Source organism: Pelodiscus sinensis, chromosome 15 (genome assembly GCF_049634645.1).
Source record: "Pelodiscus sinensis isolate JC-2024 chromosome 15, ASM4963464v1, whole genome shotgun sequence".
Taxonomy (NCBI): Eukaryota; Metazoa; Chordata; order Testudines; family Trionychidae; genus Pelodiscus; species Pelodiscus sinensis.
In genome coordinates, this window is record NC_134725.1 from 4,068,716 (window position 1) to 4,095,817 (window position 27,102).

General features: G+C 45.3%; 1 protein-coding gene across 1 annotated transcript; it reads right to left on the minus strand.

Moving 5' to 3' along the window:
• Window positions 1-412: 412 nt before the first annotated feature.
• LOC142818439 (uncharacterized) lies at window positions 413-24,776 on the minus strand. The gene is made up of 4 exons (XM_075897858.1): window positions 23,951-24,776; window positions 9,952-10,035; window positions 2,311-2,462; window positions 413-1,460 (listed from the first exon to the last, which is right to left on the minus strand). The coding sequence occupies exons 1-4, from the start codon at window positions 24,228-24,230 to the stop codon at window positions 1,341-1,343; spliced, it is 636 nt and encodes a 211-aa protein (XP_075753973.1). The 5' UTR covers window positions 24,231-24,776; the 3' UTR covers window positions 413-1,340.
• Between the last annotated feature and the right edge of the window lie 2,326 nt (window positions 24,777-27,102).

Sequence of the window (27,102 nt, forward strand, 5' to 3'; positions counted from 1 at the left end):
AGAGAAAGAGAAAAAGAGAGAGAGAAAAGAAAAAAGAGATAAAAGAGAGGGAAACAAGAAAAAAGAGAGGGGGGGAAAAGGAAAAAAGGAAAAAGAGAGAGAAAGAGAAAAGAGAGAGAGAAAAGAAAAAAGAGATAAAAGAGAGGGAAACAAGAAAAAAGAGAGAGGGGAAAAAGGAAAAAAGGAAAAAGAGAGAGAGAAAAAGAGAGCGAGGAAAAGAGAGAGAAAAGAAAAAAGAGATAAAAGAGAGGGAAACAAGAAAAAAGAGAGAGGGAAAAAGGAAAGAAGGAAAAAGAGAGAGAGAAAAAGAGAAAGACGAAAAGAGAGAGAAAAGAAAAAAGAGATAAAAGAGAGGGAAACAAGAAAAAAGAGAGAGGGAAAAAAGGAAAAAGAGAGAGAAAGAGAAAAGAGAGAGAGAAAAGAAAAAAGAGATAAAAGAGAGGGAAACAAGAAAAAAGAGAGGGGGGAAAAGGAAAAAAGGAAAAAGAGAGAGAGAAAAAGAGAAAGAGGAAAAGAGAGAGAAAAGAAAAAAGAGATAAAAGAGAGGGAAACAAGAAAAAAGAGAGAGGGGAAAAGGAAAAAAAGAGAAAGAGAAAAAAGAAAGAAAAAAGAGATACAAGAGAGGGAAAGAAGAGAAAAGAGAGAAATAAAAAAAAGAAAAAAGAGGGGGGAGGGAAGAGGAAAAAAGAGAAAAACGAGAGAAAAAGAGAAACACTCTGTTTAAAACTTTCCACGGACGTCACGGACCACCAGGGGTCTGTGGACCACAGTTCGGGAACCGCTGTATAGTCCAGCAGATTTGCTGGCGCATCCGCTTTCGTGGGCAAACACCCACTTCATCAGATGCGTCACGTCTTTGCCCACGAAAGCTGACGCGCCAGTAACTGCTCATCTATAAGGTGCCACGGGATTTCTCGTTGTTTCTGTAGATTCCGACTCACACGGCGACCCCTCTGATCCTGGTCGGCAGGGATGGCCGAGCAGAGCTCCCATTGGCTGGGGATGGCTGTTCCCGGCCCACGTCCCATCCTGCCACTCCTGTTGGCCGGGGATGTCCGCCCACAGCCAATGGGAGCTACGCTTGCTCCTGCCTGTAGCCATGCAGGTGAATACAGCGGCGGCCTGCGGTCCTGTGCGTTTTTGTGTCTCTCCCAGCCTCAGCCAGCTGGGAGCACTGGGGTGTAACCCTGTAGCAGAGCAAGGTGGGGCGTCTGGACATGGGAGAAGCAGGTGTGGTCGGTGCCCGGCCTTTGCTGACTCGGGGCCGGGACATTCCTGTGGAGGGAGGCCGGCAGGACGATGGCAGAGGTCGGTGGAACGGGAGACGGAGGAGAACCCATTCACCGTGCCTGGAGTACTGCGTAGACAGCATCTGGCGTTGGGTTACCGGTCCCCGCGCACAGTTGGTTCCTCGTCTCGGGCTCGCCGGAGCGCGCGCTCGTCTCAGGGGAGGACGCCATCTGAGAACAAGCAGAACCGCCTGGGTTACACCGTATCAGCGCAGGAAACAGAAATTCACCAAGCTTGAAGGGCGGAGGAGGCAGAAATGAAACAGGTGAGACAGCTGAGATAAGAACATAAGAATGGCCTCACTGGGTCAGACCAATGGTCCATCTAGTCTTCCCACAGTGGCCAATGCCAGGTGCCCCAGAGGGAGGGAACAGAACAGGGAATCATCAAGTGATCCCACTGCTGCCACCAATTCTCAGCCTGACACACAGAGGCTAGGGACATCATTCCCACCCATCCTGGCTAATAAGCAATGATGGACCGTTCCACCATGAATGTATCGAGTTCTTTTTTGGAACCCTGTTAAAATCCTGCAGCAAGGAGTTCCACAGGTTGGTCGTGCGCTGCGTGAAGAAAAACTTCCTTTGCTTTGTTTGAAACCGGCTACCTCTACGCTGGGCTGCCCGACATCCGCCGCTGCTCTGCCAGCGTCGGAACTGCAGTAACAGCCGTCACGCCAGCTGCAGGGAATCCCAGACTCATGTCCGCAAACCTGCCTCAACTACCCCTGCTCTCCATAAATATGTCCAGTGTCTCCTCGCACCTAGGACTAGGCAACCACCCCCTTAGTAAAAGGGCTTTGCACAAGTCCTCTGCACGGGCGGGTGAGTTTCACGCTGGGACCTGCAACAAGGCAGCCCGTGCCTCAGTTTACCCATCTGTAACCACAGACAGGAATAGCTTTGCAAAGCACTTTAAAAAGACTGCAGAAGTGCAACAAGTCAGTCCTCCCATCTGTTCTCCACGTGACCCTGCAGGGCTGGGATTAACAACCGAGCACTTTCAGCGCTCGGCACTTACGCTGTACTTGCTCCACTGCAGTTTGGAATAGATCATTTCATGGCCGCTGGGCTGCAGAGAGGTGTCTCCCCGGGCAAGGACCGGGGGGCTGGAAACGAGATCATATAGTTCCAAGGAAACTTCTGGCTTCTGGGCCTTGCTTCGGCGCTTCACTAATGCAAAACACAGAGGACACGTGCATAGTATGGCACTAGTGAAGGCAGGCGTCACAGGGAAGACAGAATTTTAGGGTCTCCAGCATGGGTTCCCAAACTGGGTGGCTGTGTCTACATTGGCAAGTTTTTCCGGAAAATCAGATGATTTTCCGGAAAAACTTGCCAGCTTCTACACTGGCCGCTTGAATTTCCGGAAAAGCACGGACGATCTCCTGTAAAATCATCAGTGCTTTTCCGGAAAAACTAGGCTGCTCCCGTTCGGGCAAAAGTCTTTTTCCGAAAGACTTTTGCCCGAAAGAGCCAGTGTAGACAGCATAGTTCTGTTTTCCGCAAAAAAGCCCCGATCGCGAAAATTCCTGCCAATCTAGCCATACTTTTCCGAAAATGCTTTTAACGGAAAACTTTTCCGTTAAAAGCATTTCCGGAAAATCGTGCTAGTGTAGACGTAGCCGGTGTGTGCGAAGAAATTCCAGGGGGTGCGCACGGTGACCCAGTCCCCCCCCCCATCAGTTCCCCTCAAGAAAGAGCCTGGTTTGTCCGTCCGCTCAGGCATCCGCCAGAACACGTGCAGCTGGCTGGGGCAGACTTCAATATGGCCACCTTAAAAGGGAAATGCTTGCTCTGCTGTTAAAAGGGCAATTTTTTTTTTTTTTTTTTTTTTTTGCTCAACAAGTTTTGCTGCTATTTTTTTGCGGGAGGGGAGGAAGTATGAGGGTTTCTCAAAAATCAAAAAGGGGGCGTGATGCCCATTCGTCTCCAGGGACAGGCTGGCTTCTGGCATTGTCAGGTTTTTCATGCTGTTCATTTATTTTACCCCTAAAAGGCCTAATTGGGAACCCCCGAGTTGGGGGATTTCGCTTTGACTTCAGTGGGCTCTCAGTCAGGCAGGGGGTCCGAATGTTGACTGATCCATAAGAACGGCCATACTGGGTCAGAGCAAAGATCCATCCAGCCCGGTAGCCTGTCTGCCAACAGCGGCCAATGCCAGGTGTCCCAGAGGGAGTGAACCGAACAGATAACGATCAAGCGATCTCTCTCCTGCCATCCATCTGACAGAGGCTAGGGACACCAGTCCTTACCCATCCTGGCTAACAGCCATGAATGGCCCTAACCTCCGGGAATGTATCTAGTTCTCTTTTCAACCCTGTTACAGTCCTAGACTTCACAACCTCCTTAGGCGAGGAGTTCCACAGGTTGACTGTGCGCTGTATGAAGAAGAACATCATCCTTTTATTTCATAGAATCATGGAGCTGGAAGAGACCTCAGGCGAAGAGACCTCATCAAGTCCAGCCCCCTGCCCAACGGCAGGACCAATCCCAACTTGTTTGGTTTAAACCTGCTTCTTATTCATTTCATTTGGTGGCCCGGAGTTCTTATATGATGGGACCAAGTCAATCACTTTTCCTTATTCATTTTCTCTACCCCACTCATGATTTTATAGACCTCTAGCCCCCGTTAGTCTCCTGTTTCCCAAGCTGAAAAGTCTTAATCCAGTGTTTCTTAAATTGTATTCCGCGGGACACCACTGTGCCACGGAGAACAACAGAGTTCAAAATGGCCACCCTTAAAGGGGCAGGCATTTTTTTTTTTTTTTTTTTGCTCACCAAAAAATCCTTGGTGTTCCTCATAAAAGAATTATTGTTTGGTGTTCCCTGGTCTTGAAAAGTTTAAGAAATGCTGTCCTAGTGGGAGGGATAGCTCAGTGGTTTGAGCATTGGCCTGCTAAACCTAGGGTCCTTTCTGCCCTTGCTTTAAACTTGAAGAACGTTACAGACTTGTCAAGAGCGGACAGAGAAAGCAGGCAGTTGCGTGTTAATTTCGAAAAAGACACCCAGAACCGGTCATGCCGCTGAAGGTTTGCTGAGATTCCTGGGACCATGACAGCCGCCTGGGATGCTCAAAACCAACTCTTCTTGCAATAGTCCCAGAGAGGTAGCTGTGTGAGTCTGATATTGGTAAAGCCAAAAAGCAATCATGTAGGCTGTGTCTACATTCCGGAAAAGGGATGCTAATGAGACACTTCAGAATTGCAAATTCCGCGGGGGATTTAAATATCCCCCGCGGCATTTGCATGAACACGGCTGCCGCTTTTTTCTGGCTCGGGGTTTTGCCGGAGAAAAGCGCCAGTCTAGACGCGATCTGGCGGAAAATAAACCCTTTTCCGGAAGATTTCTTATTCCTACTTTCAAGTAGGAAATAGCAAAACCCCAAGCTGGAAAAAAGCGGCAGCCATGTTCATGCAAATGCCGCGGGAGATATTTAAATCCCCGCGGAATTTGCAATTCCGAAGTGTCTCATTAGCATCCCTTTTCCGGAAAAGGGTGCCAATGTAGACACAGCCGTAGCGTTTTAAAAACTAACAAACTAGTTTATGAGCTGATGAGCTTTCGAGGGGCGAACCGACTTCTTCAGATCATATTCTGAAAGAGAACAGGCATGACCATTTTATAACAGGGATACGATGAAGGAAGGTTAAAAAAAATGACAAACTGACAATTCATCTACATAGAACGGAAGGAGGAGGCGAGGGAGAGTGACAAGAAAGGAAGAAATTGCTTACCGTAAGGGTGTATCTAGACTACAGGTTGTTTTTTTCGAAAAAAAGTGGCCTTTTTTTAAAAAAAACTTCCCCTGCGTCTACACTGCTGCCGCGTTCTTTCGAAAGTCAATCGAAAGAACGCAGCAGGTTTTTTCGATCGCGGAAAACCTCGTGTTACGAGGGAGAACGCCTTTTTTCGAACGCGCTCTTTCGAAAAAAGGCGCGGTGAGATGCAAACTGCTTTTTCGAAGGCGAGCATCCCGACTGCCCGGGTGCGCGCTCTCGAAAAAGCGGCTTGCTTTTGCGAAAGTACTGGTTGCAGTCCGGACGCTCTTTTTCGAAAGAGGCTTTTGTCGAAAGTATCTTTCGAAAGAGGTTTGCAGTCTAGACGAAGCCTAAGAGGCAATTAAGTGGCTAATTTGAGGTCAGTACGAATATCGAAAGATGGGGAGAGGTTAACAATATTATTCGGTGGGTTGAGGTAGTTGCTATTGTAGCCTGTGGCATGGAGCAATTTAGAAAGTTTATTGTCTTTTTTTTGTTGTAGGGAATAGAAGTGTGTATAGTAGATTTCTTGTCTGGTGGTACAAAAGTCTTGCAAGGTGTTAGTCGGTGTGGATGTTTGTCTTGAGATGAGACTCTCTAAGGGTACATCTAGACTACAGGCTTTTGTCGACAGAAATTTTGTCAACAGATACTGTTGACAAAGCTTCTGTCGACAGAGCGTCTAGACGACATCCAGTTCTGTAGACAAAGCAAGCCGCTTTGTTGACATGACAGTGTAGACGCAAAGGACAGTGTAGACGCAATAACGCCTGCTGTCGACAGAACTCTGTCGAGAAAAGGCGTTATTCCTCGTAGAATGAGGTTTGCAGCCGTCGACAAAACTGCTGAGTTCTGGCCACGTTATGTCGACAGAACTCAGTGGCAGTGTAGACGCAGGTATCGTTTTGTCGACAAAAGTCCACTTTTGTCGACAAAACCCTGTAGTCTAGACACACCCTAAGTTAAAAATGTCATTCTTGATATTTTTAAGTGCTACATAGTCCTGGTTTTTGTTTCAGCTACACCAGACTAACACGGCTACATTTCGATCACTAAAAGATGGGGAGGCTGTCTTTGTTATATTGAAGGTAATTATCGGCTCGATTAAGGCCCATTTGTAATGTGTCGACTGTTAGCATCAATACAAGTTCTGAGGTCTCTCTCTGTAATCTGGTGGTAAAGACTCTTTGTTGTAAGACGCACGATGTCAGCTCTTTAAGGGAACGGCCAGTCGGATTGAAATTCCGGCTGACAGGCTTGTGTGTGTGGAGATGTCTGACGTCTGCTCTGCGAACGTTGATTCTCGACGAAGTCACTGATCAGTTTGTCCAATATACGTCACAGAGGGGCATTTCTGGCAGGCACGTGATGGCATAGATCACGTTACTGGACGTACAGAACTATGAGCCCCGGATCGTGTAACTGACGTCGTTAGGTCCAGGGATGGTGTCTCCGGAGTAAATATGTGGACAAAGCTAGAAATGGGGTTTGTTGCAAGGGAAAGTTCCAGGGTTCGTTTTAACGTGGTGTGAGCATCTTCCTGAGGTTAGGTGGTTGTCTATAAGGGTATGTCTAGACTACAGGGTTTTGTCGACAAAAGTGGACTTTTGTCGACAAAACTAAACCTGCGTCTACACTACCGCTGAGTTCTGTCGACATAACGTCGACAGAACTCAGCAGTTTTGTTGACGCCGGTAAACCTCATTTTACGAGGCATAACGCCTTCCATCGACAGAGTTTTGTCGACAGAAGGTGTTATTGCATATAGGGTTGTGTCTAGACTACAGGGTTTTGTCGACAAAGCAGCTTGCTTTGTCAACAGAACTGAATGTAGTCTAGACGCTCTTTGTCGACAGAAGCTTTGTCGACAGTATCTGTCGACAAAACGTCTGTCGACAAAACCCTGTAGTCTAGACGTACCCTAAGAGAGTACAGGTCTTAAAAAAAGGAAGAAGGGATCTTTCGGAAAAGGCTTTATTTTCCGAAAGATCCCCGTCTAGACTGGCGCTTTCTTCCGGCAAAGCGCCAAGCCGGAAAAAAGCGGCAGCCATGTTTATGCAAATGAAGCGGGTGGGGGGATTTAAATCCCCGCTTCGTTTGCAATTGCGATGTGTCTAATTTGCATCCCTTTTATGGAAAAGGGATGCAGTCTAGACACAGCCTCGGAGTGTAGCATCCTGTTCCAGTATAGGTTGTGGGTTATTGGTAATGCGTTGGAAAGGGTTGAGTTGGCCGCTGTAGATGCTGATAAGTGTTGATTTTCTTGGGCCTATCTAAGAGTAGCTGGTTTCTGGGTATTCATCTGGCCCTTTCAATCTGTTTTTTCACTTCCCCCGGTGGGTAATTGAGTTTTACGAATGCTTGGTAGAGATCGTGACGTTTTTGGTCTCTGTTCGTGGGACTGGAGCAGATGCGGTTGTGTCGAAGGGCTTGACTGTAGACGATGGATCGTGTGGTGTGTCCTGGATGGGGGCTGGAGGCATGTAGGTAAGTGTAGCAGCCTGTGGGCTTCCTGTAGAGAGTTGTATTGATTTCGTCATCGGTGATTTGTACTGTGGGGTCCAGGAAATGGATCTCTCATGTCAGATGGTCTAGGCTAGCCGTGGTCCCCCAAAAGTGCAGCAAAGCCACTCCTGTGCCCCCCCAAATGGCCCCCACTGGCTCCTCCCCCCCACCTCTGGCTTCCCTCTGCTTACCGGGTCGGAGCTGCAGGGTTTTAAAAATGATGCCCAAGATGGCGGCCGTCTTAAAGGGCCAGCCTCCTTTTTTTTTTTTTGGTTGTGCTCGACAATTCTGTTCTGGGGAGCTGTTTTCTTTTTCTGGTGTGGCTCTTCACATGTTTTCCGCCGCTGTTTTGGCTCTCTTTGTTAAAAGGGTTGCCACTCCTGATGTAGGCTGCGATTGATGGTGGGGTGCAGGTTGTTAAAATCTCTGTAGAAGTCCGCCTTGCAATGTGTAAGATAACGTGCAAAGAGCGCCACAAAGCGACACCATCACAGGATCTAACCACATCAGCCACACAATCTCATTCACCTGCACATCTAGCGACATCATATACGCCATCAGGAGCCAGCAGGGCCCCTCTGCCATATACACGGGCCAAACTGGACAGCCCCTACGTAAACGAATAAATAGACACAAACCAGGAATGGTAACATAAAAAAACGCTTCAGTCTCCCCGGACACAGTGGCAGATTCAAAAGGAGCCATCCTGCAACAGAAAAACTTCAAAACCAGGCTGCAAAGAGAGACTGTAGACTGCAGGGGTGTCCAAACTTTTTTCAACGAGGGCCAGATTTGATGACGTGAACATGCGTGAGGGCCGACCATTTTGCCTGACATTCTTTGAACCATTCAAATTAAATGCAAATGAACTATTTTATGCAACGTTTATTGCAAACGGCATACTTTTCATTGCGTCACATGGACGACAAATCTAAACAGGTGTTAAACCACTCTGCCTTTCATATCTGAAGGCCAGATGAAAAAAAAAAATCCAGGAAGCTGAAATATATGTCAGGAACATTGTAAAGTACATTACATATTATTGGTCATAAAGGTTGTCTGTCAACTTTTAAGTTCAAAAAATATGAACAGGAACATAACACCAAGGATACATGTTGTGTCCAAATATATTTATAACTGATTTAGACCAACTGACATGAACTGAGATTTTACAATGTATTCATCTCAATACATATGGATTCGTTGGGGGCCATTAAAGATAGATATTGACAAATTACCTGGGGGGCCGTATTAAACCGGAACACGGGCCGCAATTGGCCCGTGGGCCGGACTTTGGACATGCCTGCTGCAGAGCTACAGTTCATCTGCAAATTGGACACTATCAATTTAGGATTGATCAAAGACTGTGAATGGCTAACCAACTACAAAGGAAGTTTCTCCTCTCTTGGACTATGCCAAGACAAAAAGGAGTACCAATCAAGAGGAAGGCCAGAGATAACAAGGTCAGGCTATGGCCCACTTCTAGCAGCTGATGTGGAGGTGTGAACACCACGGGCATGTCTAAACTACCCCCCTCTTTCGAAAGAGGGAAGTAAATCGGGCAGATTGAAATTGCAAATGCAGCTGGGATTGGAATGTCCTGCGCTTCATTTGCATAATGGCGGCCGCGCGGGCTTTCAAAAAAGGGGATCTCGAAAGCGAAACTGCCGTCTTGCGAAAAAAACCCAACCCTTTTTCGAAAGAATCGGTAAACCTCATTTTTTCAGGCATTACGGTTCTTTCGGAAAAGGTTTTTTTTTTCCCCTGAAAAAAACGCGTCTAGATGGCGGTTTCACTTTTGCAATACCCGTCTTCAAAAGAATGTGTGGGCACCGTTATGCAAATGAAGCGTGGGACATTCAAATGCTCGCTTCATTTGCAATTTCGGTCTGCCTAATTTACATCCCTCTTTCAAAAGAGGGGGGTAGTTTAGACATGCCTGTGGTGTTCACACCTCCCTATCCACTGCTAGAAGTGGGTTATATCCTGACTTCGTTATCTCTGGCCTTCGTCTTGATTGGTACACTCCTTTCTGCTCATAATATAGGGAGATGTACCTACTTCATAGACTTGGAAGGTTATTGAGTCCAGTCCCCTGCCTTCACAGCAGGACTAAATACCATCTCTGACAAATTCACCCTAGATGGCCATCTCAAGGATCAAACTCGTAACCCTGGGTTTAGCAGGCCAACGCTCAAACTACTGAGCTATTCCTCCCATATATGTTGAGTTATAGCAGCCTCTGGAATTTCCACCACATGCATCTGATGAAATGGGTCTTTGCCCACGAAAGCTTATGCTCCAATAAATCCATCCGTCTATAAGGTCCCCCAGGACTTCTTGTTTAAAGAGAGACACAGGAACTTGCTGGTACTTCTTTACCAGCCGCTACTTACGTGTAAAACACACGCCCAAAGCCAGGAGAAACGCCAGAAAGAAGCCGCCGGCCAGCCAGGAGATCAGCTGAACATTCTCCGTGGCTATGAAGAAGAACAAAGAAAATGTGTGAAAAGTCAAAACAACGGGAAAGAAAACGGAATTTTTCCCTTTTTCTCATCTGTGAGTGAGATAACTCCTTCCATTAAGCGTGAGCTAGGTGCTCAGATACTGTCGTATGAGACCCTAAATAGAGTAGAAAGACTGCTCGGTTACGTCTACACTGGCACCCTTTTCCGGAAATGCTTAAAACGGAACAGTTTTAAGCGGCTGATTTTCCGGAATAAGTGGCCAGTGTAGACAGAGCCCTCTAGTATGCATGGCAGGTCTCTCAGTCAGCCTGTACTTAACATTCCTGCTATTTCAACGCTAAAACCCAAGCTAAAAGCCCATTACAAGAGTCCTTCTTGGCACATGTTCAAGGAGGCATAAGACAAACCCGCACAAACGCAGCGTTTAAACTGTTCTCTAACGGGATGCTTAACCTCTTTTGGCGTGTTCTAAGACTGAACAGAGGCGCTGTGTCTACACTGGCATGAATTTCCGGAAATGCCTAAAACAGAACAGTTTTCCGTTATAAGTATTTCCGGAAAAAGAGCATCTACACTGGCAGGCTGCTTTTCCGGAAAAGCCCTTTTTCCGGAAAAGTGTCTGTGGCCAATGTAGACGCGCTTTTCCGGAAAAAAGCCCCGATTGTCATTTTCGCGATCGGGGCTTTTTTCCGGAAAAGACTACTGGGCTGTCTACACTGGCCCTTTTCTGAAACAGTTTTTCGGAAAAAGGACTTTTGCCCGATCAGGAGCAGCATAGTTTTTCCGGAAAAGCAGCTGATTTCTTACAGTAAATCGTCACTGCTTTTCCGGAAATTCAAGGGCCAGTGTAGACAGCTTGCAGCTTATTTCGGAAAAGCGGCTGCTTTTCCGGAATAAGTGGCCCAGTGTAGACACAGCCAGGGAGTCCTAACTTCAGGACAATGTGATCTTCACTCTCTGTATAATTAGAACATAAGAACGGCCGGACTGGGTCAGACCAAAGGTCCATCCAGTCCAGTATCCTGTCTGCCGACAGTGGCCAATGCCCCAGAAGGAGTGAACCGAACAGCGAACGATCAAGCCATCTCTCCCCTGCCCTCCATCTCCACCCTCTGACAACAAGGGTTAGAGCCGTGTTTCTTAAACTGTGCTCTGCGGCGCGAGGCAGTTGGAGGTGTGCCGCGGAGAACAGAGTTCAAAATGGCCGCCCTTAAAGGGACAGGCGACTTTTTTTTTTTTTGGCTCAATAACTCTCCCCTGACCTTTATTTTTTTCCCTCAACAAAAAAATCCTTGGTGTTCTTCCTAAAAAAAAAAAAGTTGGGTGTTCCTTGTTCTTAAAAAGTTTAAGAAACACTGCGCTAGAGACATCATTCCGTACCCATCCTGGCTAATAGCTGGGATGATGAATTGGGGATCCCCCTTCCTAGACCATCAGCCTTCTGCTTAGGCTGTTTCCTTCATGGTTCCCAGCTAGCCACTGCCCCTCCCCCCGGAAACCTCCCTTCCTTTGTTCCCTCCCTGCCTTCAACCGGTCGGATACATTGGGTCTTTGCCTACTTGACCCCCGGCAGCCGTCCTGACTCTGGATCAGCTCTGCCCTGCTACCAGCATCTGTGGTGCCTGAGATCAGCCTAGGAGCCTTTGGTACCCAGGTGTGCCCCCTAGCAACAACAGCATCTTCGCCTGCCTAGCGACAGCCCCAGGCCTCGGCTGGATCCCTCCGGCCCTGCTGACACGGGCAGAGTCTGAGGGACCCGGAACCTGAGGAGAAAAGGGGCGGATGGTGTCACCCACGACGAGGGAAGTCCCCGGGCACAAGCTTGGTGATGGTGAAGTCTGACTTTATTTTGCACAAACACATCCACAAACAAACAATGTAGCGGAGCACCTCCTGATTAGGGTTGAGCAAAAAATGGGGAAATGGAGGCCCAGAGTGTATGGCCTACCCACTACATCGGGGTTCCCAACTTTTTTCGGTCCCCGTACCCTCTTGGCTTTTAGTAAACCTTCCCCTACCCCCTATTCAATATGAAAGGACATAAATTCTAGACTTTAGAATCCACAACTTTTTTCATGACCACTACTACTTTGGGAATATTTCAGTTAGGAGAATCGAGTTATTTACCAAATATTCCCCGCACTTCCTTGACAAGCGTCTCGTACCCCCTGGGGGTACGTGGACCCCAGGTTGGGAACCCCTGCACGACATCATAATAGCCAGGAATGGACTTAACCTCCACTTTTCAACCCTAGCTTTCACAACCTCCTCCGGCGAGGAGTTCCACAGGTTGACGGAATGAAGAAGAATTGCCCAGCATTGTCAGCTGTGAATCACCTCCTCATAGAATCCTTGAGCTGGAAGAGACCTCAGGAGGTCATCAAGTCCAGCCCCTTCTCCAAGGCAGGACCAATCCCAGTTCAGCCGGCTGCCTTCGTAACTTCATCCCTTGCCCATTGCACTGTTCTGCGACACACCCAATCTGGATTGTCTCGGGACAGCCTTTGTTAGTTGCTACCACATGTTACAACACTGCTGACACGCTGTAGGCCCATATCACAGGCACTAGCACTACCACGCAGCCACTCAAAAATCATTTCGCTTGCCGTAAGCAGCCCTTGCAACCGAGGCATGTAGGTTGGGGCCTGTGCAAACACGCTTGTGGTTTGGCAGCTACTTGAATGTTTTCCGTTGATTGATCCCCCGCGCTTTTGCTTGATAGCGATCTCTGGACTTGTCAAAGCCTAATCTCACTGCACTTCAAAGAGTTGCGCTTTGCAGCCGCGCGTGCTGAGCAATGCTGCAAGTGGCAAGCCGGAGCCTCAGAGGTGTCGAGCGCTTGCAGCTCCCGGACCCTGTGTGAAATGTTGAGATGAGTTTCCGGGTGGGACGAAATGCGCTGGCGAGGCAGTATGTGGGGGCATGGGTCTCCCGTCTGTTTCCTTACTAACGTGGAGGGCTGTGGATCCCAACCTTCTCCAGCATACGGACCCCTTTTCAAGCTATGAAAATTTCATGGACCACCCCTCACTGCGGGAGAAAAAAAGAAAAAAAGAGAGGGGGGGGGGGGGAAGAGGAAAAAAGAGAGAGAAAGAGAAAAAAGAGAGGAAGAAAAAAGAAGAGAGAGAAAGCGTGAAAAAAGAGAGAGAGAAAAGAAAAAAGAGAAAAGAGAGAGGGAAACAAGGAAAAAGAGAGAGAGAAAGAGAAAAAAGAGAAAAGAGAGAGGGAAACAAGGAAAAAGAGAGAGAAAGAGAAAAAAGAGAGAGGGGGAAAAAGGAAAAAAGAGAAAAGAGAGAGAGAGAAAAGAGACAAGAGAGGGAAACAAGAAAAAAGAGTCAAAGATAGAGAGAAAAAGAGGAACAAAGATAAATAGCAAAAAGAGAGAAAAGAGAGAGGGAAACAAGGAAAAAGAGAGAGAAAGAGAAAAAAGAGAGAGGAGGAAAAAAGGAGAAACGAGAGAGAGAGAAAAGAGACAAGAGAGGGAAACAAGAAAAAAGAGTCAAAAAAGGAGAAAAAGAGAGAGAGAAAAGGGAGAGAAAGAGAAAAAAGAGAGGAAAAAAAGGAACAAAGATAAATAGCAAAAAGAGAGAAAAGAGAGAGGGAAACAAGGAAAAAGAGAGAGAGAAAGAGAAAAAAGAGAGAGGGGGGGAGGAAAAAAGAGAAAAGAGAGAGAGAAAAGAGACGAGAGGGAAACAAGAAAAAAGAGTCAAAAAGGAGAAAGAGAGAGAGAGAAAAAAGAGAGAAAGAGAAAAAAGTGAGGAAAAAAAGAGGAACAAAGATAAATAGCAAAAAGAAAGAAAAGAGAAAAGAGAGATGGAAAAAGGGAAAAGAGAGAGAAAGAGAAAAAAGAGAGGGAAAAAAAGGAACAAAGATAAATAGCAAAAAGAGAGAAAAGAGAGAGGGAAACAAGGAAAAAGAGAGAGAAAGAGAAAAAAGAGAGGGGGAAAAAGGAAAAAAGTGAAAAGAGAGAGAGAGAAAAGAGACAAGAGAGGGAAACAAGAAAAAAGAGTCAAAAAGGAGAAAAAGAGAGAGAGAAAAGAGAAAGAGAAAAAAGAGAGGAAAAAAAGAGGAACAAAGATAAATAGCAAAAAGAAAGGAGAAAAGAGAGATGGAAAGAAGGGAAAAGAGAGAGAAAGAGAAAAAAGAGAGGGGGAAAAAAGGAAAAAAGAGAAAAGAGAGAGAGAGAAAAGAGACAAGAGAGGGAAACAAGAAAAAAGAGTCAAAAAGGAGAAAAAGGGAGAGAGAAAAGAGAGAAAGAGAAAAAAGAGAGGAAAAAAAGAGGAACAAAGATAAATAGCAAAAAGAGAGAAAAGAGAAAAGAGAGAGGGAAACAAAGAAAAAGAGAGAGAAAGAGAAAAAAGAGAGGGGGGAATAAGAGGAAAAAAGAAAAAAGAGAGACAAGAGAGGGAAACAAGAAAAAAGAGACAGAAGAAGAGAGCGAGAAAAAGAGAGAGAAAGAGAAAAAAGTGAAGGGGAAACTAAGAGGAAAAAAGAGAGAAAGAGAAAGAAAGAAAGAAAGAAAGAAAGAAAGAAAGAAAGAAAGAAAGAAAGAAAGAAAGAAAGAAAGAAAGAAAGAAAAAAGAGGGGTGTGGAAGAAAAGAGGAAAAAAGACAGAAAGAAAAAAGAAAAGAGAAAAAGAGAACAAGAAAAGAAAAAAGAAAAAATAGATGGAAACAAGAAAAGAGAGTCAAAAAAAGAGAAAAAGAAAGAGAAAAGAGAGAAAGAAAAAAGAGAGAGGGAAAAAAGAGGAACAAAGAAAAAACAGCAAAGAGAGAAAAGAAAAAAGAGAGAAAAGAGAGGGCAACAAGAAAAAAGAGACAGAAAAGGAGGACAAGAGAGAGAAAGAAAAAAGAGAGGGAAACAAGGAAAAAGAGAGAGAGAAAAAGGAAAAAAGAAAAAAGAGAGAGGGAAAAAAAGAGGAACAAAGAAAAAATAGCAATAAGAGAAGAGAGAAAAGAGAGGGAAACAAGAAAAAAGTGACAGAAAAGGAGGACAAGAGAGAGAAAGAAAAAAGAGAGGGAAACAAGGAAAAAGAGAGAGAGAAAAAGGAAAAAAGAAAAAAGAGAGAGGGAAAAAAAGAGGAACAAAGAAAAAATAGCAATAAGAGAAGAGAAAAAAGAGAGAAAAGAGAGGGAAACAAGAAAAAAGTGACAGAAAAAGAGAAAAAGAGAGCAAGAAAAGAGAGAGAAAGAGAAAAAAGAGAGAGGGGAAAAGAGGAAAGACGAAAAAGACAGAGAAAGAAAAAAGAGAGAAAGGAGAAAAAGAGAAAAGCGAGGGAAACAAGAAAAAAGTGTCAAAAAGGGAGAGAGAGAAAAGAGAGAAACAGAAAAAAGAGAGAAGGGGAAAATAAGAGGAAAAAAGAAAAAAGCGAGAAAAGAGAAAAATGAGAGAGAGAGAAAAGAAAGAAGAGAGAAAAGAGAGAGGAAACAAGAACAAAGAGCAAGGAAAGAGAGGAAAAGAGAGGGGAAGAAAGAGAGAAAAAGAAAGGCACCCGATCCTTATTTTAAACTTCCCCCGGACCCTTTGCAGTACCGTCGTGGACCACTCACCACGGCCCACAGGTTGGGAATCACTGACGTGGCCTCTTTTTGCTCCTGCTCCCTTTCCTACTCAAGAATGGCCGTTTAGCAAGAAACGGATCACGCGCCTTGTTTTTACCGGGCCGAACCATCATCTTTGCCGTCCTTCCTGTGGTTAGCTCTGTTTACAGCATGCAGGCCGATGGGGCGGAGCACAGAGGGTCGGTCTGAGGACAGACCTGGTGGCTCGCTTTTGCGCAAGAGGGCTTTTGACCGAACGGGAGCAGCATCGTATTTCCGCAAGAACACTGACGATCTTACATGAGATCGTCAGTGTTCTCGCGGAAATTCAAGCGGCCAGTGTAGACAGCTGGCAAGCTTTTCCGCAAAAGCAGCTGCGTTTGCGGAAAAACTTGCCAGTCTAGACGCAGCCAGAAAGCTAGCTTTATCGGGGAGGTATAGCTCAGTGGTTTGAGCATTGGCCTGCTAAACCTAGGGTTGTGAGTTCAATCCTTGAGGGGGCCATTCAGGGAACTGGGGCAAATCTGGTATGGAGGGCAGGGGACTGGACTCAAGGTCCCTTCCAGCTCTATGAGGTCGGTTTATCTCCATATTCAATAGCACAAGGTCAGGAAGATCATTATGTTCTGATTGAAACCACCACGTACAAGGTAATGAGAGGTATCCAGGTACATCAGAGGGTGTCAACCTAGTATGTTTAAGGGTGGCACCTTGAGACATGAATCATAGAATAATAGGACTGGAAGGGACCTCAAGAGGTCATCGAATCCAGCCCCCCTGCCCTCAAGGCAGGACCAAGCTCCGTCTACACCATCCCTGACAGATGTCTATCTAACCTGTTCTTAAATATCTCCAGAGAGGGAGATTCCACCACCTCCCTTGGCAATTTATTCCAATATTTGACCACCCTGACAGTTAGGAATTTTTTCCTAATGTCCAATCTAAACCTCCCCTGCTGCACTTTAAGCCCATTACTCCTTGTCCTGTCCTCAGAAACCAAGAGGAACATATTTTCTCCTTCCTCCTTGTGACACCCTTTTAGATATTTGAAAACCGCTCTCATGTCCCCCCTTAATCTTCTTTTTTCCAAACTAAACAAGCCCAGTTCATGCAGCCTGGCTTCATAGGTCATGTTCTCTAGACCTTTAATCATTCTTGTCGCTCTTCTCTGCACCCTTTCCAATTTCTCCACATCTTTCTTGAAATGTGGCGCCCAGAACTGGACACAGTACTCCAGCTGAGGCCTAACTAGTGCAGAGTAGAGCGGCAGAATGACTTCACGAGTTTTGCTTCCAACACACCTGTTGATACAACCTCGAATCATATTTGCTTTTTTCGCAACAGCATCACACTGTTGACTCCTATTCAACTTGTGGTCCACTATGACCCCTAGATCCCTTTCCGCCATGCTCCTTCCTAGACAGTCGCTTCCCATCTTGAGACAGTCACTTCCCATCTTGTATGTACTCGTGTGAACTGTTGACGTCTGGCTTAGACACGCAAGGTGCTAGAAACCGTAAGTCGTGTGACGATAAACCTGGTTCTAGCGCCTTTGCACCGTGCCTGATTTGTGGTCCTTGGGGGTTCTTAGAAGTTTGCAGCACTGGCTACCTGTGTAAAGCCTGCACGGTGTTCGGAAAGAGCGTGAGCATTCGGAGACCGCACACAGCCGAAGAGTTATCAAGCTATGTTTGTGGGTGTCAGTAACCGTAGAGTACAGCTTGCCTGTGGTCAGATAGACCAGAGAATCTAATGGGACTCCAGGGAAGGCTGTTACAAGGACCCAGGAGTTCACCTTTCTGCCTCGCTTGGGGAAACCAAATTTTAGAAGGCACCACCAGCCTGGGGGATTTGCCCAAACGAAGGCCTCTGTGGCCATGAGCTATTGTGACACACCCCGAACAGTGTGAGAACCACCACAGTCCCCACAGCTAAGTTTCTGGACTTTAAACACACACAGCTGCCCCATGAAGGCAGGGGGACCGGACTCGATGACCTCTCGAGGTCCCTTCCAGTCCTAGTATTCTATGATTCTAATATAGCCACAGAGGGTAAAGAGCAAAGGTTTGGCTAATCCAGGGGTGGCCAACCTGTTCCAGATGAAGATCCAGCTGGATCCAGCGCAAAAAGTTATAGAGCAAAAAAAAAAAAAACAAGACTGGCCCTTTAAGAAGGCTTTTTGGCCTCAGCAGGCTCCCATCGGCTCGGTGAGCCATGCCTGGGCTAATGTGTAAGAAAAACAACCAATCCCTTTGTGCAAGGAATCTGAATTCTGCAATCAGGCCTCACAATCCTGATACCTTACCCATGAACTCACGACAATTAGTCTAATTAGACAATTCGTTTTATTGGTGGGGGGAAAAGTTACACTTCTGGGCTGATCACTCCCAAGGCCGAGAGTAATGCAGTGTCAATAACTCTATAATGTAGAAGGCAGACGTTAGGTTTCTCGGGCTAATTCGTTTGACTAACAACGGGGGGAGAATTAACAGACAGGGCCAAATTCTTCTTGCGTTATTCATCCAGATGGTGCCTGACCCAAACCCCATTGAAGTCAAAAGCTTCAGGGGGTAGCCGAGTTACTTGGTACAGAATCAATTTAAAAAACAATAGTCGGGTAGCACTTTAAAGAGTAACTAAGAAGTGGGTTCTGCCCACGAAAGCTCATGATCCCATCTACATGTTTCGTTAGTCTATAAAGTGCTACCAGACCACTTGTGGGTTTTTTCTGTGCGTCTACACTGGCATGATTGTCCGGAAATGCTTTTAACGGAAAAGTTTTCCGTTAAAAGCATTTTTGGAAAAATCGCTCCATGGCCAATCTAGATGCGCTTTTCCGCAAAAAAGCCCCGATCGCCATTTTCGCGATCGGGGCTTTTTTGCGGAAAACAGTACTGTGCTGTCTACACTGACTACAAAGACTTTTGCCCGAACGGGAGCAGCGTAGTATTTCCGGAAAAGCACTGACAATCTTTCATGAGATCGTCAGTGCTTTTCCGGAAATTCAAGCGGCCAGTGTAGACAGCTGGCAAGTTTTTCCGCAAAATCAGATGATTTTGCGGAAAAACTTGCCAGTCTAGACACAGCCTAAGGGTACATCTACACTTACTCCCTACTTCGAACTAGGGATGCATATGTAGACGTACCCTAACAAACTAACTTGGCTACTCCCCGAAGCGCCGAAACATTTTTTGGACCCTGTATCCCCTTGGCTTTTAGTAAACCTTCCTGTACCCCCTATTCAATATGAACGGAAATAAATTCTAGACTCTAGAATCCACAACTTTTTTCACTAACACTCCGACTTTTGGAATATTTCAATTAGGATAATCGAGTTATTTACCAAATATTCCCCATACTCCCTTGACAAGCTTCTCGTACCTCCTGGGGGGGATGCGTACCCTAGGTTGGGAACCCCTGGATTAGATTAATGATCCCTTTGAATACCAGGGAAAACATTAAAGAATAAATAAACTCAGTTCATAATACTGATGGCTCCTTCTGGGATGTAAAAAAAAGATCATATTTCTGAAACAATTGACAAAAGGCCATGCCCAAGAAACACTGTATTTTATTTAAAATCTAATCTATATGAAATATATTTGTTAATGATTCTATACCCAGCCTGGATTCTTAGATCGTACAAATGAGATTCCCAAAAATGCAATCTTGTTTCAGTTATAAAAACACACCAATCCAACATTAGGAGAATCAACACATTACTGTTAACGATTTGTTTTTAGCTTCATAAAGTTATATTAAGCACCACTTTTATGTTCCATAAGTGTGAGCTACATTTTATTTGAATTCTAAGGTATAATGCCCATTAAAATAGTCTAAGATACAATTATAAATAACATAGATCGGGAATATTTTTACAAATAATTTTTTTATCATGACAATAGTCCATAAATATAGATAGGTTTAGCCCTGCTCATTAGCAGTACTGTTTTGAACACAGTACATTTCTATATACCGGGACAGGAGAGGCAAATAATTAAATTCCAGTAATACAATTACTGGAATTTATAGTATAATATTACCAAAATTGATATGATAATTATATTATATATTATAAGTATAGTATAAATATTATCAATATTTATAATATAATGTTTGCCTTAGGGATAGAGAGTATCTACTAGAAAGTCTACGATTGCTATAAAATATGGCAAATTTGCCTTTTTGGACAACATTTGCTCATTCTTCTGCAGAAAATATGTACAGGAAGCTATGAACATATGTGAATTTTTTTTCATAAAAAAACTGCAAACTATTTTTCCCTAATTCTCAACTACAGAGGTTATTATAGAGCCATCTGACACTATAAAATAGCTAAGTATTCTGCGTCAAACCAATGAACTATCAGAAAATGGTCTGAGGTGTCCTCAGGGTGATGAATTGCCGAGGGAGGTTGTAGAATCTCCCTCACTGGAGATTTTTAAGAGCAGGTTAGACAGAGACCTGCCAGGGATGGTATACCTAGACTTTAGTAAGGCATTTGATACGGTCTCGCATGATATTCTTATTGATAAACTAGGCAAATATAACTTAGATAGGGCCACGATAAGGTGGGTGCATAATTGGCTGGATAACCGTAGTCAGAGAGTTGTTGTTAACGGTTCTAAATCCTGCTGGAAAGGGATAACAAGTGGAGTTCTGCAAGGGTCTGTTTTGGGACCCGTACTGTTCAATATCTTCATCAATGATGGAGATATTGGGATAGAGAGTACGCTTATTAAGTTTGCAGATGATACCAAACTGGGTGGGGTTGCGACTTCTTTGGAGGAGAGGGACATAATTCAAAATGACCTTAGCAAGTTAGAGAAATGGTCAGAGGTAAACAGGATGAAGTTTAATAAAGAGAAATGCAAAGTGTTCCACTTAGGAAGGAACAATCAGTTCCATACATACAAGATGGGAAGCGACTGTCTAGGAAGGAGCATGGCGGAAAGGGATCTAGGGGTCATAGTGGACCACAAGTTGAATATGAGTCAACAGTGTGATGCTGTTGCAAAAAAAGCAAATATGATTCTAGGTTGTATCAACAGGTGTGTTGTAAGCAAAACTCGTGAAGTCATTCTGCCGCTCTACTCTGCACTAGTTAGGCCTCAGCTGGAGTACTGTGTCCAGTTCTGGGCGCCCCATTTCAAGAAAGATGTGGAGAAATTGGAAAGGGTCCAGAGAAGAGCGACAAGAATGATGAAAGGTCTGGAGAACATGACCTATGAAGCCAGGCTTCATGAACTGGGCTTGTTTAGTTTGGAAAAAAGAAGATTAAGGGGGGACATGATAGCGGTTTTCAAATATCTAAAAGGGTGTCACAAGGAGGAAGGAGAAAATTTGTTCCTCTTGGTTTCTGAGGACAGGACAAGGAGTAATGGGCTTAAAGTGCAGCAGGGGAGGTTTAGATTGGACATTAGGAAAAAATTCCTAACTGTCAGGGTGGTCAAATATTGGAATAAATTGCCAAGGGAGGTGGTGGAATCTCCCTCTCTGGAGATATTTAAGAACAGGTTAGATAGACATCTGTCAGGGATAGTGTAGACGGAGCTTGGTCCTGCCTTGAGGGCGGGGGGCTGGACTCGATGACCTCTCGAGGTCCCTTCCAGTCCTATGATTCTATGATTCTATGGTCTACCCAATATTTTAGTCCTGCCAGTGTTGCAGAGGTCTGGATGAGTCGACCAGTCAAGGTCCCTTCCAGTTCTATGATACTGTGATTCTATAATTTCATCATCATGAATGACAGCATTTTAAAATCAATGCAATCACCGACCTGCAATCTTCACTAATGTCCCAGCTTGAAGACATTGGCGACGTCTAGACTGGCCTGATTTTCTGGAAATGCTTTTAAAGGAAAATTTTCCGTTAAAAGCATTTTCGGAAAAGCGCGTCTAGATTGGCAGGGACGCTTTTCCGCAAAAGTACTTTTTTGCGGAAAAGCGTCTGTAGGCAATCTAGATGCAGTTTTCCGCAAAAAAGTCCCGATCGCCATTTTCGTGATCGGGGCTTTTTTGCGGAAAACAGAACTATGCTGTCTACACTGGCCTTTTTGGGCAAAAGTCTTTCGGAAAAAGACTTTTGGGAGCAGCATAGTTTTTCCGGAAAAGCGCTGATGATTTTAAAGGAGATCGTCAGTGCTTTTCCGGAAATTCAAGCGGCCAGTGTAGACAGCTGGCAAGTTTTTCCGCAAAATCAGATGATTTTGCAGAAAAACTTGCCACTCTAGACACAGCCATTGTGTCTTACTGTTGCTTTCTGGATGAAACTGACAGCACTTTTATCTACCGCTAGCTCTCTGGGATTGTTTTGATGCACGTTCAGGACAGCTAGAATAATCCGTCGTGCTTGTCCCGGGGGCGACTGAAGATCGTTTTGAACTCCTCTGATGTTGGAGAGGGAGTTCCGGGGTGCCAGTGAATTTGCAGTACTGTAACTGACTCCGAGATCTCTCTCTTGATCGGGAACAGCGCGTTTAGGATGGCTCGTTGGGAAGCTGGTGGGCATTTTTTGTTTTGCGTTCGATACTGAATTTTAGCGCCTAGTCCTCCAGGACTGTGAGATCCCTTTGTAACTCTTGGCAGTCTGTTTTAGACTCCCTGATCTTGAGTAACGTATCATCTGCAAACTTTACCACCCTCACTTGTAAACCCTTTCGGCAGATGGTTTCATACGATCATAGGACTGGAAGGAGTCCAGTCCCCTGCCTTCATGGCAGGACCCAACACTGTCCAGACCATCTCTGATAGACATTTATCTAACCTGCTCTTAAATATCTCCAGAGATGGGGATTCCACAACCTCCCTGGGCAATTTATTCCAGTGTTTGACCACCCTGACAGGCAGGAACTTTTTCCTAATGTCCAACCTAAACCTCCCTTGCTGCAGTTTAAGCCCATTGCTGCTTGTTCTATCCTCAGAGGCCTAGATGAACAAGTTTTCTCCCTCCTCCTTATGACACCCTTTTAGATACCTGAAAATGGCTCTCATGTCCCCCCTCAGTCTTCTCCTTTCTAAACGAAACAAACCCAATTCTTTCAGTCTTACTGCCCTGTATAAAACTATGGTACGCCCACATCTTGAATACTGTGTCCAGATGTGGTCTCCTCACCTCCAAAAAGATATTTTGGCCTTGGAAAGGGTTCAGAAAAGGGCAACTAAAATGATTCGGGGGTTGGAACGGGTCCCATATGAGGAGAGGTTAAAGCGACGGGGACTTTTCAGTTTAGAAAAGAGGAGACTGAGGGGGGATAGGATAGAGGTCTATAAAATCAAGAGTGGTGTGGAGAGGGCGGATAAAGAAAAGTTATTTATTAGTTCCCATAATAGAAGAACGAGAGGACACCAAATGAAATGAATGGGGAGCAGGTTTAGATCTAATAAGCGAAAGTTCTTTTTCACACAGCGTGTAGTTAACCTGTGGAACTCCTCGCCGGAGGAGGCTGTGAAGGCTAGGACTATTACAGAGTTGAAAGAGAAGCTAGATAATTTCATGGAGGTTAGGTCCATAAAAGGCTATTAGCCAGGGAATAGAAATGATGCCCCTGGCCTCTGTTTGTCAGAGGCTGGAGACAAATTGCTTTAATCATTGGCTTTGGTCCACCCGGTGCTGGCCACAGTCGGCAGACAGGATACTGGGCTAGATGGATCTTTGGTCTGACCCAGTATGGCTGTTCTTATGTTCAGTTTTCCCTCATAGGTCATTTATGGATCAGTTGAACAGCTCTAGTCCAATGTAAGTCTACAGAGGCCACCACAATTTACCTCTTTCTATTCTGAACATGGACCTCACCATCAGGGTGCCTTTTGTATTTCTTGTCCTTGGGGTCACCTGGTTTTTGACTGTCCTGGGGGAGATGGGACTGGAACCCACAACCTTATGCTCCTCAAGCAAGTGCCCTAGTCCACACAGGAACCAGCCTCACTATGCTGCTATCAAGGCACCCCTTATCCCTCCTGCCCCAGAGCTACCCAGCTTTTAGTCATCCTATCCCATTTCAGGGGACACAGGATTTGAACCCATGAATCTGTCCTTGTCTAGGGGAGCACCTTATCCACTAGGCCATGCCAGAACCCACTACACCACTTTACTGTCAGGGGAGTGGATAGGTTTCCCCCTTTGCTTTCTCTCTTTTAATGGGACAGTCTGGGAATGCTTTTGGGGTCTTTTAATGGGCCTGAATTTAATGGTTATCTTAATCCCCCGGCCTCTTTTTAGAAACAAACTCCCTGTGCTCAGGGCAGAAGCCGCGAGCTGCCCAAAACTCACCACCTTCCACCAGCTCTGCTCCTAGGAGCTGAGTCCCCGTTGGTTTCGTTCGTGCGGTTGTTGGAGCCACTGAGCGAAAGGGGAAAGACACAGGAGAGGAAAGGAGACACACTCACCCTTGACGACAATCAGATGAATCCCGTCCGTTCTCGAATGGACCGGTGGTGGCCCTATGACCACGTCACAATAATATAGTCCACTGTCATTCATGGACGCAGCAGGGATGGAGAGAGAGCTGATGTTCTTCTCGAATTCTAACCGGGCCCTAAAATGTCCAGCAGCGACCGAGACAGGGGCGCTGGTATTGGGACGAGTCATCCTAAATTGCAGGATCCTGTCTGACGTATTACGGGAATTATTATACATCCAGATTATCTCGTAGAATGGATTGGCCATCTCCAGCGATCCATTAAAGCGGCATTCAAAGGAGACGGGTTCCCCTTCCGCGATCTCCAGAGGGTTCCCCGGAAAACCTAAAGGAGAAAAAAACAAGTGAACAGCATCTCAGCAAACTCTGGACCCCGCCTGCTTTGTAGGGAATCTTTGGACTTTTTACACCCACCAATTTCATCGCCCGTCTGGCTACGATGAAGCTGTTTAAACAAATGTGTTGCAAAGGAAGAAAAAAACTTGGTGTGTCTGCAAACTAGGTACTGAGGGTGCTTATAATATAGTTAATAAAAAAATGGTTGAGAAACGCAGGGTAGACAATAGACTTTAGACTTTCATCCCTCTCCGGGCAATGCTGGATTTTGCAAATCGTCTTTTTGAAATATTTTGGCTAGCAATACAATCTAGCTGCTCACACAAATACTTCCTTCCAGTTTTTAACCAGCTGCCCCAAATACTTAATGTTACTTAGATAAAGTTCCCTCAGCAGTATTTTTTGCAAATGCCAAGAAATAATTATTTCACCACAGTCTAGCAAACCCATAAAAAAACAGGACAGGAAAAAAGGTCTAATTAATTCACTTCAATCCTTTCTTTGTGGATAAGAAAAGGGATTTTTTTCCCATTGCAAAGCAACTGCATCCATCTATTTTCCATGTTAATTTCTCAGTTTATATTGCAATGCTGACTTATATTTGAACACAAAAGCATAATGATATGCTCAGTGCTATATATATGTTTTCATTTAAACACAGTTCAGAAGAAAACTTTGCCTTCTTTTCATCGCACTGGCCTTTTTATTCACTTTTTTGGTCCAAGCTACATAAAACCAGGTCCTTTTTGTGTGTGAATATCTCTTGGCTACACTTAAAAACCAACACATCGTCTGATAGCACTTTAAAGACGAACAAAACATGTAGATTAGTAACAGAGATGTAGCCGTGTTAATCTGGTCTTGCTGAAGCAAACGACAGGACTATGTAGCACTTTAAAGATGGTTTATTAAGTGATGAGCTTTCGTGGGCTAGACCCACTTCCTCAGATCAAATTGGAGAGGCATCGTGAGTTTTCGTGGGCACTGGGTTCAGCATTCTTTTGTATGTCAGGTTCCATTAAAAAAGACAAAATCCAAGCAGAACAACTCTCTGTCACGGTTACCATTCAAAGCACCGAAGAAGATTTGCAGTAGGGAAACTGAGGCGCAAGGAACAGAGCCACGAGCACATCCACAAAATTCAACTCAAAGCCAGATTCGAAGGCCGTGAAGAAATCCAGAGGTGCTCCGATTTCGGGGTTTGGCTCAGCCGGGTGGGCCAGCTGTGTTTGGATTCTGACCCCCTCCAAGATCTAGGGTTGGCGTTTGGGCTCATCTTTATTATTTCATCTCCCCCTTTTCCGATTTTAATCACCCCATGCCCAGTTTCCACCTGGCTCTTCTCCTGAGCAAACTCCCCAAAGGCCCAAGGATATCTGAGTGAGGTGACTCTACTTACCTAGGGAAAGGAACGCTTCCAGAAAGAGGAAACCCACCAACGCAGCGATGGAAAGAGCCATGTTTATCCCACGCTTGCTCTTGCCTCTTACATCTCTCTCTGCGTCCCAAGGCCTGTGTTGTTTGTGGAGTCTGCAGACACCATGTATTGGTAGCAGAGGCTGCAACCCGGGCGTGCGTCTGAGCAGGCGAGAGAGCAAATGTCTCACCTCACCCAGGGCGTGGTCTGCAGGGTGCACACGAGCACACGGCGTGAGACGGAACCCTAATAATAACCCAGCTCTGCCCCCACGGCCTCACCGTGAAGCCCAGAGCACGTGCTTCAGAGGAGACACGGCCCACATCAATGCAACACCAGCACTGCGACCTTTTCAAGCACTGACAAGAGGAGAGAGGGGAGGATGGAAAGCCGGGGGTCAGAGACGTGACTGGCCAAAATGGAGTGGAAAATTCCGTGCGCGGCTTCCCCCGGAGGAGGAGAAATCCCAGGTCCCTGACACGACCCTATGAGATTCCTTCCACCTCACGATCCCTCGGCACCACTGTCCACCTCCACCCTTGGGCTCCTGGTTCTCCCTCGCCTCGCGATCCCTCAGCACAGCGGTTCCCAAGCTCTGGTCCTCGCCGGTACTGCAGGGGGTCCATGGAAAGTTTAAAAATAAGGATGAGGCCTACCACGGCGGGCCCGATCCTTTCTTTTTCTCTTTTTCTCACTTTTCTCTCCCTGTTTTCTTTTTTATCTCTTTTCTGTCTCTTTCTCCTTTTTCTTTCTCTTTTTCTTGTTTCCCTCTCTCTTTTCTCTCTCTCTTTTTTCGTTTCTTTTTCTTTTGACTCTCGCTTTTCTCTCTCTCTCTCTTCTCCTTCTGTTTTCTTATTTCCCTCTCTCTTTTCTCTCTCTCTTTTTCTTTTCTCTTTTTTCTTTTGTCCTCTTTTCCTCCCTCTCTCTTTTCTCTTTTTCTCACTCTTCTCTCCCTCTTTTTTTCTTGTTTCTCTCTCTCTTTTCTCTTTTTCTTTTCTCCCTCTCTCTTTTTTCTCTCATTTTATCCCCCTTTATCCTTCTGTTTTCTTATTTCCCTCTCTCTTTTTCTCTTCTGTCTTTTTTCTTGTTTTTTCTTTTTCCCATATCTTTTTTCTCTTTATCACTCTTTTCTCTCTCTCTTTTTTCTTGTTTCCGTCTCTCTTTTCTCCGTCTCTCTTTTTTCTCTCATTTTCTTTCTTTCTTTCTTTCTTTCTCTTTCTTTCTTTCTTTCTTTCTTTCTTTCTTTCTTTCTTTCTTTCTTTCTTTCTCCCATTTCCCTCTCTTTTCTCTCTTTTTCTTTTCCTTTCTCTCTCTCTGTCTCTCTCTTTTCTTTCTTTCTTTCTTTCTTTCTTTCTTTCTTTCTTTCT

What these genes read in the sequence shown, in the direction of transcription:
- LOC142818439 (XM_075897858.1), bottom strand. Translation starts at nt 24,230, where the DNA reads ATGGCCAATCCATTCTACGAGATAATCTGGATGTATAATAATTCCCGT. An exon ending in TTTGGGCGTGTGTTTTACAC is followed by an intron (nt 2,463 to 9,951) that starts GTAAGTAGCGGC and finishes GTTTTGCATTAG; the next exon opens with TGAAGCGCCGAAGCAAGGCC. An exon ending in TGCAGTGGAGCAAGTACAGC is followed by an intron (nt 1,461 to 2,310) that starts GTAAGTGCCGAG and finishes GCTTGTTCTCAG; the next exon opens with ATGGCGTCCTCCCCTGAGAC.